At 39.5% G+C, this 16,519-nt stretch overlaps 1 protein-coding gene across 1 annotated transcript in view; it reads right to left on the bottom strand.

The window, feature by feature from the left end:
* Positions 1–15,543, bottom strand: part of LRRK2 (leucine rich repeat kinase 2) — a 150,490-nt gene extending 134,947 nt beyond the window's left edge. Inside the window, exons 1-4 of the mRNA XM_008061931.2 lie at positions 15,340–15,543; positions 14,980–15,065; positions 7,874–7,983; positions 4,323–4,411 (exon numbers count right to left, since the gene is read on the bottom strand). Of these exons, the coding sequence (XP_008060122.1) occupies positions 4,323–4,411; positions 7,874–7,983; positions 14,980–15,065; positions 15,340–15,490 (436 nt within the window). The 5' untranslated portion in view covers positions 15,491–15,543. The remainder of the gene's footprint in view (positions 1–4,322; positions 4,412–7,873; positions 7,984–14,979; positions 15,066–15,339) is intronic.
* Between the last annotated feature and the right edge of the window lie 976 nt (positions 15,544–16,519).

Raw genomic sequence — 16,519 nt, 5'->3', positions numbered from 1 at the left:
CATTGCTTGAGAAGTTTGAGACCAGCTGGGCAACATTATGAGACCCTATCTCTACAAAAAAAAAAAAAATTTGAAAATTAGCCAGGCATAGTGGCATGCACCCGTAGCCATAATTACTCAGGAGGCTAAAGCAGGAGGCTCCCTTGAGCCCAGGAATTCCAGGCTACAGTGAGCTATGATCACACCACTGCCCTCCAGCCTGGGCAACAGAGAGAAACCCTGTCTCTAAAAATATACAAATTTAATTTTTTTAATTTTAAAAAGAAATAATCCAAAGAACAACTATTTTGTAAAGAAATATAATAATACTGTATAGGAGTGGTAGTACTGCAATAGTAAACACTTTAATAGCACATAATGTGTTAGACACTGCTTGAGGCACTTTACTATCACATATTTAATCCACACCACAACCCCATGAGGAAGGTGCAACCCTCATTTGAGAGATCAGAAAGCTGAGGTTAAATGACCCAAGTGACTCTGCCCAAGGTCCAGCAACTAATAAGAGACAGAAGCTGGATTAAAATGTAGGCAGTTCACATTCATACTCTTAACTCCTCCAAGTGAGTTTCACTACTCTCTTCTCTGTGTCCATGTGGTGATTTGCTTCATATCTCTATTACAGTACTTTCCTCATTAAACTGCAATAATTTCTGTAAATGATTTTTTATCTGTCTTCTTGTGCTGTCCAATCACATGTGACTTTCTTTTCTTTTTTTTTTTTTTTTGAGTTGGAGTCTCAATTTGTCACCCAGGCTGGAGTGCAACAGCTGGGCTCAGGCAATTCTTCCACTTCAGCCTTCCAAGAGGCTGAAACTACAGGTTCATACTACCATGCCCGGCTAATTTTTTAAATTATTTTTTCTAGAAATGATATCTGGCCAAATTGCCCAGGTTGATCCCAAACCCCTGGTCTCAGGCAATCCTCTTGCCTCAGCCTCTCAAAGTACTGGGAATACAGGCTTGAGCCAGTGACTTTTTTTTAAACAACATGAAATATTTTATTTTGTTCTGGAGGAAATATGAAGAACCTAGCACCTGATATCAAAGTAATGAAAATGGGCATGATGATTACATGTGCAAATATACAAAATCATTAAATCCACAAAGCTACATCATTCCAAAATTACATTAAAATATAAAAAACACATTTCCTCTTTCTTTAAAGCATTGCTGTATGCTTCCCCTGGGGGGTAAAAAGGTGACTTTTCAAAATCCACAACTGCTGGTGAGATTTCTCAACCCAGTTATGACCAGCATGCTGCATCTTTCCGATAATCTCAGCTGACACTGGGCAATGGAGTTTAATTGTGTGGCCCTTTTTAACTCTTCCTGAGTTGTCTTGTAACTCTTCCCACATTGACATTGGAATGGTTTGCTGACACAAGTCTGTGTTCTGTGAGCGTTTTTTTTTTTTTAATTTTTTTATTATTATTATTAAACAAAGGCAGAGTCTCACTGTATTGACCAATGTGGTCTCAAACTCCTGGCCTCAAATGATTCTCCTGCCTTGGCCTTCCAAAATGCAGGGGTTATGGGCATGAGCCATTGCACCCAGCTTCTGTGACCATTCTTAGCATATCCCATTCACATTTTTGTCTCTCTTTTGACATCCAGAAACCAAGCAAACAAAATGCCTCTTTCCCATCCACTTATGAACATGGAGCTGAGGATGGCTTTAGAGTTGCTGGCACTCTCAGTAGTTCAGGATTCATTGCTGTCCAGTTCCTCATAGTCCACCTCCTTCTCTTTGCACTCCCTGCCTGCCAGAGTGCTGCTGCAGAATGAAGCAGGGGTGAAGAGCAGAGTCACAGGGGGCACAAGTTTCCCACTGCAGCCATGTGGTGGAGTAGACACATTCCCTTGAGACATCGAGCTGGATGGGGTCAGTGAGGGCTTCAGTGAAGTCTTCTTTAGGGACTCCTGCACTCAACTGGCAGCACACGTCATGAATCTATTAATGTAGCTCAGGGCAAAACAGGGAGGTTGTTGTCATTCTCGTTTTTCTAACACACACGGATATGTATTGATGTGATTGTCAATTATTGGATGAGGCCAGCTAGGTGGGGAAGTAGAGTCCCCAGCATCTGAATGGGCAAGTATTGGAGAAAAAGGAGACAGCTGCAATACCTGTCATGGTGCTACATCTAGAGTTCCCTTCCACATGTAACTATTTAGACTCAGATTTAAATTAATTCAAATTAGCTGGGTGTGGTGGTGCACACCTATAATACCAGCACTTTGGAGGCAGAGGTAAAAGGATTGCTTGAGCCAGCCTAGGAGTTCAAGACCATCCTAGGCAACAAAGAGAGACCTTGTCTCTACCAAAGAAAAAATTGTTTTAATTAGCCAGGCATGGTGGCATGCACCTGTAGTCCCAACTAGTCAGGAGGCTGAGACAGAAGGATCGCTTGAGCCCAGGAGGTTGAGGTGGTAGTGAGTCATTATCATGCCACTGTACTCCAGTCTGGGTGACAGAGTAAGACCCTGACTCAAAAAAATAATTAATTAATTAAAATTAAATAAATTAAAATTCAGTTTCTCACAGTTCAAATGTACAAAGGTCACATTTGACTACTAACTATGGCACTGGACAGCACAGATACAGAACATTTTTATCATTGCAAAATGGACAATGGTACTGGACTATGAACTTCTATGTTGCAGGAGTTTCACCTTATCTGTCTTAGAATTCTCCAGCACAACAGTTAAGTGCTCAATAACTATTAAATCAATTAATTACAAGTCAGACACTAAAAAGATTCACAAATTAACCTCTACTACACATCTGAAATGAACTTTAAAACACATGTAAACCTTTCCTACTGGCTCAAAAATCTGAATGTGACATGGGAGAAATGACACTAACTAGTCTTTAAAACACGTGAAATTTCCAAGCTACATGCAGCTGATTTGAACATATTCAGTTTTAGGAGTTTTTTGGATTCACAAACCCTCATCTTCTTGTCAGTTGCCAAACAGAGGGAATAAGAAACCAAAAAACACTCCCAAGGATGACGCTAAAATCAATCATGGTTAAGACTAGTTAGTACATGCCATAAAATACGGTAGTAAAAGGTGGTGGAGAAACACTGAGGATTCCAGTCTTTCCTTCCTCTCTGCCTTCATACCTTGTCTTCATTTTCTTTCTTTCTATTTCCTCCTTAAGGTCTTCATCACTTGCTGAGGCTGTTGAGAACATTTAAAACCCTCCTACTCACATATCCAGTTTCTCCCATGCTCTCCTCCCAAGCCTCTGCCCTCATACTTCTCTTGACCTAAAATGCCTACAACACCCTCCCCTACATGGAAGAAAATTCCTGTAAGATTAGCTCCCCTGTGAGCAGTCTTTCTACTCAGAACCTTATATAACAGTGAGTGTCTATCACAGCAATGACCACAACTATTGCACCAGATCACGACTCTTTGTTTTCAGATCCATTATTCTCCAGACAGAAGCTTCTTCAGGCAAAGAACCTGACAAGTGGAATTAGACCCTGAACCTACCACTGAGTGGCAGACACAACCTCTCTGCACTTCAGTGTTTATACATGTAAAATATAGAAATCTGAGATAAAATCCCTCTCTCAAGGGGTGCTTTTGAGGTTTATGTGTTTGAAAGCATAAGAAACATTTTACATGCTATATATTAAAAACATTATTAGCCAGGCTCGGTGGCTCAGCCTGTAATCCCACGCCTTTGAGAGGCTGAGGTGAGTGGATTGCCTGAGCCCGCGGGTTTGAGACCCGCCTGGGCAGCGAGACCTCATCTCTACAATAAATTAAAAAAACAATCAGCCGGGCATGGTAGCGCATGCCTGTAATTCCAGTTACTTGGAAGGCTGAGGCGGAAGGATCGCCGAACCCCAGCAGGTGAGGCTGTGGTGGCCGGGAGCGGCCATTGCACTTCAACTCAAAAAAAAAAAAAAAAAAATTATTAACAGTAATAGCATACCCTAGAACATATAGTATAGAAACATATTAAGTATATATATGGATAAAGATACAATAATGGCAAGGGCACGAATGGTCACCAGGCTAGTGGGAATATGAGATGTGACACCAGATTTGGGGTGCAAATGTAGGACTACATAGAGATTTGGAAGTAATATGTAAGGTATTGCTTAAAACCAAAGTATTAGATGAAATTTTTGAGAGGCAAAGTAGAGAGAAAAGAGATAAGAAGAAAAGATGGAAACTAATGATTCTGAAAATCACTGATTTTTAAGTTACATTATGTTATGACCCTTAAAAAAATGTAAAACATGTTTAGTAAATGGGTTCAAACTTGAATCAACATGAAAAATAGATAAATGTATTACCTGAAGTTAGAAGGAGATCTAAGACCTTCAGTCCAATTGTTGAGAGGTTTACACTAGCATTATGAATGGTTAGCATTTTAAGAATCAGTCTGGAGTTAAAAACAAAAATCAAGATAAGAATAAAAAATACACTCAGAAGTTTGCTTATTGAGATATTGTTTTTACTTGTCTATTTTTTATTAGTCTCACTGTATTTAACTCCCCATAGTGAAGCTCATGTATTTTTTACTTTCTATAAATCTAAACCAGGCTTTTAAAAATTAACAAAAAATATTAATTAGCTTGGCTGTATTGACTATATCACAATGTATACATATATCAAGTTATCAATTATACACCCTAAATATAATCAAGTTTTAATTGTCAGCTCTACCTCAATAAAGTTGGGAAGAAATACAAAGAAAATTAACAGGGAACTATAATGAGTCTCATGAGAAAAGTTATAAGTGTTGCTTATTTTTCACTAAACATTCAAACTATCTTTCACTCAATTCCATTTCCAAAAACATATTGAAGAGTTATATACCTCAAGAAAACAAGCTCATTTTTATATGTGATGTGAGTCTATGAATTATGGTATACATGCTGATAAATAAAAAATATAGATATGTAATAAAGATGTTAGTTTATGCATATACATTAAAAATTTATTTGAATATCTAAATTATTGGGTGCAACTATTTTTGAATGAGAAATTAAGATTTTACATTAAAAGTGAGCCTAGGCTGGACATAGGACTCATACCTATACTCTCAGCACTTTGGGAGGCAGAAGCAAGAGGATTGCCAGAGCCAAGGGGTTCAAGAACAGCCTGGGTAACCTGGTGAGACCTCATCTCTACAATAAATAAAAAAACTAGACAGGTGTGGTGGCATGTCCCTGTAGTCCCAGCTACTTGGAGGCTGAGGCAAAAGGACTGAACCCAGCAACTCAAGGCTGCAGTGACTATGAGTGTACCACTACACTCCAGCCTGGGTGACAGAGTGAGACTCTGACTTAAATAAATAAATAAATAGCCTATAATAATATCAATAGTATTTAGTTAGTCCAAACTAAATGAGATTTCAATTTCTACATTACTATTTCCAAAATATAATCTTTAGTTTATTCCTGCCCAGTGTTGCTTGGCTTTATATCGTTGGGAGAAGACTAAACCGATGACATCCAGAACTTCGTCTACATTCAAGAAACCAGTCACATGATCCCCATTTAGCAAGGGGAGAAACTGAAAGACCCTGGCCTTCAATCTTCTGTCAACTCTCCTCTTATCCACTCTACCTCTTCCTATCCCTACCTCTTCTTATACCATTCCCACTAGTCCTAACTTCATCCCCACAGAAGAAATTTCTTTAGTATTGGTAAGCCCTTGGAGGGAAAAAGACCGTGAATATAAAAAAATAATAATTTACAATATATTTTTGCTGGGAATGATCTAATACACTTCATGATAGAGAACATAGTTTCTGTCTTGTTCTGGCCTAGAGGAGGGACATAGTAAGCATCTGATGGATGGAGAATGGATGGATGAATGAACAAAGTGAGTGAATGAGAGAGATTTTCCATAGGAATGTTTATGTAATTCAATTTGAAGAGTTGGCTTGTACTGCAATAGGACCAGATGCGTTTTCCAACACTCCAATCTAGGTTATAGATTGGCTAATTTTTGGAAATCTTGAAAATTCTCAACCAACTCAATGGACACTTAAAGTTACAATTTCTAATTACTGGTATATTTAGAGTAATTCCTCATCAAATGCCGTATACTTTAGCACAGATTCACAGAATTTTAGGGATTAGATTGGAGACGAGAACTTCAATTCACTGTAAAAACACTCGTTTCCAAGCACAGCCTATAGATGCTGAAAACTAAAGAACATCAACACATACTTACCAAAAAGGGAAAAATGTATAAGCACAGTCCTATGTACCGATGTGCACCTAACAACACCAGGCTCTGATCTGTCTAAATTTACAGCTGTGGTTGAAACTGATAAACAACACAAAGATGTAAAATGTTTTTTATAAATTATGTTCTCCACAAACAATATACCATTGGAAGCCTGAAACATTCACAATTTCCTCCTCTGTGATAAAAAGTCACATTAGATATAAAAAAGACAAAGTCAATGGCAGAAGATATTTCTTAAATGTCAAGAAACAAAGTTATTCAAAAGGATTTTCCGGAAGCACATTTTTTTTCAGAAAATATTTTCTTAATTAATTATGGCTAAGGAAGTAGTCTCATCTAAGAAATCATTTTGCTGCAAACTGCAAAAACATTAGCTGCTAAAAAGCACTATCAAGATTTGGTTGCAGATGTACTGAAAGGTAATTTCCTCTTTTTACTTCCTTTTGAAAGCTGTAGTTTAAACTCACTAAATATATACATATGAATATACATAAGTGTACTATTTAAAGACAGTAAAGCAAAGCCAGGTGCAGGGCGATGGCTCATGCCTATAATCCCAGCACTTTGGGAGGCCAAGGCAGGAGGATTGCTTGAACCCAGAAGTCTGAGACCAGCCTGGGGAACATAGTGGGACCCCATCTCCACATAAAATAGAAAAATTAAGCCAAGTTCAGTGGCTCAGCCTGTAATTCCGCGCTTTGGGAGGCTGAGGTGAGTGGATTGCCTGAGCCCGTGGGTTCGAGACCCACCTGGGCAACGTGGCAAGACCTCATCTCTACAATAAATCAAAAATTAGCCGGGCATGATAGTGCGCGCCTGTAATTCCAGCTACTTGGAAGGCTGAGGTGGAAGGATTGCCGGAGCCCTGCAGGTCGAGGCTGCGGTGGCAGGGAGCGGCCACTGCACTCCAGTCTGGGTGAGAGAGTGAGACACCAACTCAAAAAAAAAAAAAAATCAAACAAAAACAAAAAAATAGAAAAATTAGCCAGGCATGGTGGCCCACACCTGTCGTCCCAACTACTCAGAAGGCTGAGGCAGGAGGACCACTTTTGCCCACAAGTTCAAGGCTGTGGTGAGCAATGATTGTGACCCGTGGTCACGCATCTGTACTCCAGTCTGGGTAATAGGGTGAAACCCCATCTCAAGAAAAAAAAAGGAGAGTATAAACTTTAAATTACTACTTACAGAACTCACTTTTCAGTACATATATATTTTTTTAAGAGCAAGTAGCTTGTATCAGTTCTACTATTAAAAAGTAAAAATCTTCTTGGTCCTAATTCTTAAGGTGTTATCAAAAATCTACAGTTTCTGGGAGCGGCCACTGCACTCCAGTCTGGGCGACAGAGTGAGACTCCAACTCAGAAAAAAAAAAAATCTACAATTTAACCAGTTGTATATTTATATGATTATATTATTAAAATAATAACTCCTGACAGTTTGCCTCAAATGCTAGTTTTCTAATTCAAACTTCAGAGTTTAAAGCTTTCTATAAATGTAAATCACTGATTCAAAGAAGAATATCTGTATTTTAAAGAATTTTACCAGAGTAGCCTTGGATTGCAAATATAATGTATCAAGGGAAGGTATGTCCTATGTATAGATAAATATTTAATGCATTTGTTTACATAGCTATAATACTTACTGATGAACACCAAGGACTTCCCAATCATTTCCAATATCCTGGGGTCCCATTAAGCTTTGCATTGTATCTGGAGAGATTTCTATTAATTTGCAGAGAAGTGACCAACCCACCTGAAAACAAAAAAGGCAAATATTCACATTTTTTATTTTATTTTACTTTTAAAATTTATTGAGAGGACAGAATTTATTTAGCATTTATTGAGAGGACAGAAAAGCTCCCACAGTGGGAGGGGACCTGAAGGGGTTGCCCAAATATTCACATTTTTAAAAGGATGAGTATGGAGCATATTCACCCAAACATTAATCTCTTCATTATTTGTGGAATAGGTGATTATATCATTTTTAAATAATTATTTTAAAACAAAATGATACCTAAGATGCTTACTAAAAAACAAAAGCAAGTCATACACTTAGAATATATCTTTCACCAAAAATCATACCAGAAGAATAAACAAAAAATTACGATATTTCTGAATGATAAAGAAAATAAACATGCCCATTGTCTAAATAAAGAAAAATAAAATAAACTATAAAACATAGTTTTCACGTTCATACCAAGATTATTAAGTGCAAGAATGGCTATACTCAGATCTTAGTATGTTTTAAGACATATCTACTTGACACAGTTTCTTTCAAGTAGGAATTTAGTTATAAGAAAAAATGAAGTGGCTCAGAAGGAAGGATAGGAGAAATTGGAGATTTTTGTGACCAAGTGTAAGTTGTCAGGAATGCTTCCCAAGTCATGGAGCTAGAATAACAGGGGCAAAAGACATGGAACTGTCCAGTAATTGAATCCACATCAGTTACAGGAAAAAGAGAAAGTTGCTCTTTTCCTCTGAAAATAATTGGAGGTCCTGATTTCAAACTGGGGATTAATATTAACCTGCTCTTCCTACTGTATATTTCTCTCTAAATTTAAAAGACCTTCAATTTTTTCCATTATACTATAGGTATACTATATATATTTGATATGATCAGGAAACAAGCAGAAAATGTAGCATTGAGAGATTAATGGAAAAATACCTAAGTGTGATGTGAGAGAAATACCAATATAATACGGATCCTGAAAGTAAGACTCACTGTGAGTTAGAATTACTCAGAGAAGGATATAATATGGAAGAGTTAGAACTTGAGCCAGATTTCAAAAGAACCCTCTAAAAGTGGTGAGCAGTAAGGAGAGTAGGGTGCTACATGGTAAGGAAACTGCAACAGGAAAGAGGCTATTTTGGGATAAGAATAATTGCATAAGTGGAGCTGAATGTTGCAGGGAGTTAAACTACAAGGTGAGAAATTTATACGCATCCAATAAGGAATAACAGCACAAGTTTCTTACTTGATTACGGGAGTAAACAAGGGTATTTCTGGAAGATAAAAATGATTATGCAATATCTCTTTACAGTATTGTTTCTGGATCTTTTCCAGCTTAACCACAAATTACTTTATTTCATTACTATTTCCTTTTGCATAATTTCAAATTGCTTTAAAAGGCAACAACTTCTGACAGTTATTTCTACCTATACTATTTAAATAGGACATCCTCCTCCGCATAAGCTGAATAGACGTTGACAATCCAGCTGTCATAGAAACCAACTATTTTTGTGCTTTTATGAAATACATTGAGACTCTTCTCAACTATTTAAGAAAATAACATTCTAAACAGCTTCTGATGGGGTGGGGGGAATCACATAGGATGCTAAACTCATCTCTGTACCTGCATGACTGACTCAAGGAAAAAAACCTGTTTTGTTTTGGTTGGTGAAACAACAGCATCAGTAATTGCTTTGCAAAAAGATTCAGGCAACTGAGCTTTCAGTCACTACATGGAACTTCCATAATTAAATAGAATCTCCAGCAGCAAAACAGTAGTAACAACTGATCCGTTAAACTATTCAATTAAAAGCTTATCTTTCAAGGAGAGAAGGGTCCCACTATGCACTGTTACAATAAATTAAATTGGTAGTTTTACTTTATTATAATTATCCTATAAACTCAAGCATATAATTAATGTACAATAGGAGAGCCTAATGAGTTAAAGAAAATGCTAGCCACTTTCATTTATTTTGCTCCCCTTCTTCAAAGGTTGAAAATGTCTGAATAAAGAGAGGTAAAATTTAAAAGAACAGTGAAATGATGGGCAGGAAAAGAAAAATGTAAAGCATCTAGCCTAACACACAGTTCTCTAAAAATTGTTGTTTATAAAGAAGCATTAATAAAATATGAAAAAACCTTGAAAATAAAACCTTAGAGTCTAGAACATCACGTCAAATGACTTCTGGAAACAAACCTTATGACAAGGGGGACCCAAAAAAACCAGGAGGGCAGACCCATTTTACACTCAGAATCTGTTTCTAAAGATCAAGTCAACCAAAGATTTTATCTTGAAGTTTGAAAAGGTTGCATCATGATTTGCAGGAAGAAACATTCCAAGTTGTAGCAAACAGGTGACTGGTTCTTCCACCATGACAACGCACCTGTCTGCACCGCACTGAGTGCTCAGTGGTTTCTGACCAAAAATGGCATGTTCCTCATACCTCACGCTACCTATTCACCCAATCTCACCCCACCTATTCACCCAATCTCACCCCAAGTGACTATTTTTTGTTTCCTTAGATGAAAAAAGTCCTCAAAGGGAAACATTATGCTGCTGTGGAAAAGGTGAAAAAAAATGGCAGAAGCACTACAAGGGATCAAAATCGATGAGTTCAAAACTGTTTTGAATAGTGGGAAGAGCATATAGATAGATGTATTGCGTGTCAAACAACAGCTAAATTACATCAAATGATAGGTGTATTGCATCAAATTGCATTTTGGAGGTGACTAAAGTTTAACCATGTAAGAATAAATACACAGTTTTCAATAAATAAATTCCGTTTGGGGGCCACCCTCATATTTATTTTAATAGTAGTTAACAATCACTATTAAATCAAATTAAGGAGTAATTTACCTTAACTCAAATTCATCATTATTTTTTTAATTTGGCACTTCCAGCTAATTCAACAAATAAAACATTAAAGGATACTTACAGTAATTACACTAATAAAATTAAGAAGTCTGAAGGAACAACCTACTTTCTTTCTTTCTTTTTTTTTTTTTTTTTTGAGTCAGAATCTCACTCTGACGCCCAGGCTGGAATGTAGTGGCTCGCTCATGGTCACCCCAGTGTCGACCCGATAGGCTCAGAAAATCCTTCTGCCTCAGCCTTCCAAGTAGCCAGAACTATAGGCGCATGCTATCATGCCAGGCCAATTATATATATAGCAGAGAAGAAGTCTCACCAAGTTGCCCAAGCTGGTCTCAAACCCCTGGGCTCAAGCAATCCTCTCCCCATGGCCTCCCAAAGTGCTGAGATTACAGACTTGAGTCATCGCACCCAGCTGAAAAACTTACTTTCAGGTAGAGTATTAAAATGTCAGAAGGAGACCCTTTCTAAACTCCTCTGATAAGACCAAAGAGAATTAAAATTAATGTCATTGTACTGCATCACTGTATTTGTAACAAACCCCTGTGCATATTACTTGCTTTGCACAAAGATTTGTGAATTCAGCAGCTAGTGGGTTGTATGATGGAAAGCAATTTTGAAGTTGTGAGAAGATGAGGTTTGGGTCTATCACAAGCTCTGTGATCCTCAGTGAACTACTTATTCTCACGGAGCTACAAGAGTAAACTATTCAGCAAGATTTCTGAGACAGCAGTGAGAATCAAATAATGTAATATTATATATTATGGACTTTATGGACTTATACAAATATGGAACTGAAATTATAATAATAATTCTATTCCATTAAATGACCAAATCAAAAGACTATTCCTCACATAGATGAATGGAACAGAATAGAGAACCCAGATACAAATCCATGCACTTATAACCAACTCATTTTCAAAGATACCAGGAACATACACTGGGGAAAGGACAGTCTCTTTAATAAATGGAACTAGGAAACCTGGATACCCATACGCAGAAGAAAAAAACTAGAGCCCCAGCTTTCACCATGCACAAATATTGAATCAAAATGGACTAAAGACTTCAATCTGAGACCTGAAACTATGAAACTACTAGAAGAAAACACTGCCTGAGCCCGCGGGTTCGAGACCCGCCTGGGCAGCAAGACCTCATCTCTACAATAAATCAAAAAAATCAGCCGGGCGTGGTAGCGCGCGCCTGTAATTCCGGCTACTTGGAAGGCTGAGGCGGAAGGATCGCCGGAGCCCAGCAGGTCGAGGCTGCAGTGGCCGGGAGCGGCCACTGCACTCCAGTCCAGTCTGGGCCACAGAGTGAGACTCTAACTCAAAAAAAAAAAAAGAAAAGAAAACATGGATAAAAAGGCTATAGGACATTGGTCTAGGAAACGATTTTTTTGTGTAAGACTTCAAAAGCACAGACAACAACAAAAAATAGACAAATAGGAACACACCAAGCTAAGAAGCTTCTGCACAGCAAAGGAAACAACTAACAAAGTGAAGAGAAGACCTACAGAACGAGAAAAAACATTTGCAAACCTATTCAATAAAGGATTAATAACCAGAATACATAAGGAACTCAAACAACTCAACAGCAAAAAAACTCAAATAATCCTATTTTAAAACAAGCAATAGATCTGAATATACATTTCTCAAAAGCAGACTTACAGATGAGCAACAGGTACATAAAAATAAATGCTCAACCTCACTAATCATCAGGGAAATGCAAATCAAAACCACAATGAGATATCATCTCACTGCAGTTAGAATGACTATTATCAAAAAGACAAAAAATTTAAAATGCTATCAAGGATGCAGAGAAAAGGAACATTTGTTACCTGTTGGTGAGAATATAAAGTAGCACAGCCATTATGAAAAACAGTATGAAGTTCCTAAAGAAAACCTAAAAATAGAACTACCATATAATCCAGCAATCTCACTGCTGGGTATATATTCAAAAGAAAGGAAATCAGTATATTAAAGAGATATCTGAACAACCAGGTTTATTGAGGCACTATTCACAATAGCCAAAATACAGAATCCACTTAAATGTCCATCAACAATTAATGGGTAAAGAAAATATGAGATAAACAATGAAATATTATTCATCCATGAAAAAGAATGAAATCCTGTCATGTGCCACAATGTGGATAGAAGTGGAGGTTGTTATGTTAAGTGAAATAAACCAGACACAGAAGTAAATACCGCAAGTTCTCATTCATATGTGGGAGATACAAAGGTGGAGATAGGGAGCAGGATGGCAGTTACCAGAGGCTGAGAAGGGAAGAGAAGAAGGGGATGAAGAGAAGTTGGTTAAGGGACACAAAAATACAGTGAAATAGAAGGAATAAGTTCCAGTATTTAACCGTACAATAGGGAAATTATAACGAACAATAATTTGTTACATATTTCAAAATAGCTAGATGAAAAGAATTGCAATGTTCCCAACACAGAGAAAAGATAAATGTTTGAGGTGAATATCCCAGTGAACCTGATTTGATCACTACACTTTGTATACATGTATCAAAATGTCGCATATACCCCCCAAAATATGTACAACTGTGATACATTCAAAAATTAATTGATTATTTTTAATAGACGATTCCTTATTTTCCACCATATTTTACTTCTGGTACCCTCAGAGCAAGGATACTGAGTGACATTCACAACTATTCCAGACAAGTATGCCCAAGCTTGGGTGGTTTCTAAAATTAAGAATTAGGTGGTGGGTATGTTCCTTGCTCCCTTAAATTCTCAAGTCTAGCTCTGTCTCCTCTGAACCCTGCAGACCAAAGCCTACTCGGGGTCCGATTGTTCTGAGTGGTATGTAGCAGAAATGACTCTACCAAGCACAGTCTATGGAATGAAAGAGGCCAAAAACAGGCACTTTTGAACACCAAACCAGAGGCAAGTAAGAAGGGATGATGTGGGTGCAGGGTAGAAAACACAATAGGCCAATGCCTAAAAAGTGATTCATGCTCCATGGACAAAATTCAGACTTTGAGTGCCAAAAAAGAACAGTATTTTGATTATGGCTCCATCTTTTCTTGGTTTGGTTTGATAGCAGCTTGAAAATCAGTAGTCAGATGGGAAAATATTTCACAGTCGAAGAAAAATTTAAAATATTGATTCTGCATATAAATGTCTATATATAATCCTAGGTATATGGTCACCCAGACAAGCTATAGCTAATACAGAAATAAGCATAAAGATAAAGATAGACACACACCAATTTAGAGACTGAGATCGTTCTTACATCTGTCTTGCCTCTCAAGTATTAAGAAAAATTGGCTTTCTCACTGCACCGCCATAGAGTGCCATAGAGTTCAAAGTCCAGTTCTCTTTCCCTGCATGACTTAACATGCAGATGACAAAACTGATTTCAGTTCCCCAAATCTCAAAATGCTCCAAAGGAAGTTATCACCTTGAGCAGCAATTTTGTTTTGACTGTAAATCAATCTTAATTGTTATTTTAGGGCTCTTTTTAAAAAAAAAAATCCAAGATTTTTAGCAAATCTCTGGATTTCCTATGTTATAGATTCTAAAGGTTTCACTCTGATATTCATTTTCTATGACAGTTGCAAAATACAAATTTAAACATATAGGGGAATCATAAAACACCACTTTCTTTAAATACTACAAAGTATACTACAACTAAAGAAGTATACCAGGAATCCATCTTCAAATTAAAAACAAAAACAAACAAGCAGAAACCTATGAGTCTGCTTAACTGCATTTTTTCACTGTTAATTATCCCCCTTTCCCAAACTATTCACAACCCTGTCCTACTAGAAAAATCTGTGCATTGGAAAGATTCTTAGAATAGTTAGATGTAAACACTGGTGAACTCATCTTGCCAATAACAGAACTTAACCTCAACCCATGTTTAGTCCCCTCCTACTACAGTCCCAATTGTCAGTCAGTTGTATAACGTTACTTCTGAAAGACAGGGAACTTGAAGTGGGGCCTTGCATCCCTTCACATCGTCACATCGGCTAATGGTTTGACCACGCTTTTATCTTTACATCACAGTCAGCGATCCATGAGGTCAATCTCAAGAATAACCAAGAACTCCAGGTACAGAACATTGACAGTAGTCTCCTTCCACACAGAACGGCGGACCCAACGAAGTGAAAACAATGCCTTTACCTGCTGCACACTCGCGACTCTCATATACGAGTCCAAGACGATCAACAGAGGCACGTGGACATTTTTGCCTTGAAATAACTTGAAGGCTGGAAAAGAAGGAGGTGGGGGGTGAGAAGCAAAGTCAGGATTCACGACACCCCTTTTAAGTCTGAAAAAGGGAGAAGAAAAGCCACAGAGGTGAGCGCAAGAGCTTCCCGGAATTCCCAGACCCCTCTTGCCTTAGGGAAAGAATGGAGTTCTCGGCTTCCCAGGAGTCCAGGTCTGAGCAGCTCCAACGGGCGGGGGAGAAAAGTTTGCAAAAGTGGGGAGGTGGGGGGAGGGGGACGGGGGTGAAGGCACGGTGTCCCTGCAAGTGATTACCGTGCTCGGCGTACGTGAACACCAGCAGATCCTCCAGGATTTGGACCAGCGTTTCGATCTGTTTTCCTTCCTGGACATTGTTCAGTCTGACTATCAACTTCTTCAGAGTTTCCTCGTCCTCCTCGCACCCCTGACGGCTGCCACTGGCCATGGTGGGCCCCGCTGCAGCTCCAAGACCGCGGCGCTCCCGGCACCGACGCCCTGCTCTGGCACGGGTGGGGACGCCGGCCGCCGCTCACTTCCCGCAGCCGGCGCTCCCCGCGGGCCCCGTGGGCACCCACGCCCGTCTGTTTATGGGAAAGGCGGCGGCTCCCCGCCCTGCGCCGCCCTCCTCCTCCCCGAGCCCTCCTCCTCGGCTTCCTCCTCCCCCGCCCAGGCCCCCAGAAATGCGCTCAGTGCCCGCCCGAGGCTCGGCCCAGGCGACGGGCCGCGCAGAACCGTGGCGGCCGCGGAGGGGCGGCTAGAGCGGGGCCCGGCCGCGGGGACCGTGACCGTGGCTTTCTCGTCCGCCCGACCCCGGACGGGCGTCGCCTCCTGGGACCACCAGCTTCCACTCCGCCCGGCGGCGCGGCCGGGAGGCGCGCAGGGGGAAACTGACTCAGCGGACTCCGCCGGATCCCCAGGCCCGAATCCCCAAGCGGAGGCGCGCGGTGCGCTGCCCGGCCCGCCGCCCTCTGCGACCCGCCAGGCCCACAGAGGGGCTGGGAGCTGGGAAGAGGAAACATGAAAGCCGCCTGTCTCCAGATCTAAGAATAGAAATCAGGGCGCTGGGAAAGGCGGACACCGCCCAGTTGGCCCCCTTTAGGAAAACATTGTCTTTAGAGTTCCCACTATAGGGAGATGCGTGATTTCCCCCAAAAGGATGGGGGGGGGGGAGAGAGAATATGAATCAAAACGTGTCTTTTCTGTGATTGTTGTGGCTGTTTGTAGGGGAGAAAATAAAAATTGGTTTCCCTGATAGTTATCTGATGCTCTGGTCGCCAGAAGGCCCCTAAATTAACTTTCGAAAAATTGAGTGTGAGGCAGGATCCTGATAGTTGGGACACACCAGAAAGTTCTAGAACTAAGAGAAATGGAATGAAAGGTGAAACAGTGAAGGAAGCAAACCTAAATATTGTTTCTTGATATTTAATACTACTTATGAGTATGGGTGTCTATAACGCTAAAGTTTTTTTTTTTA

The sequence above is a fragment of the Carlito syrichta genome, unplaced genomic scaffold (assembly GCF_000164805.1).
Source record: "Carlito syrichta isolate Samal-C Ts95f unplaced genomic scaffold, Tarsius_syrichta-2.0.1 Scaffold305642, whole genome shotgun sequence".
NCBI lineage: Eukaryota > Metazoa > Chordata > Mammalia > Primates > Tarsiidae > Carlito > Carlito syrichta.
This window is presented reverse-complemented; position numbering and strand designations above follow the sequence as displayed.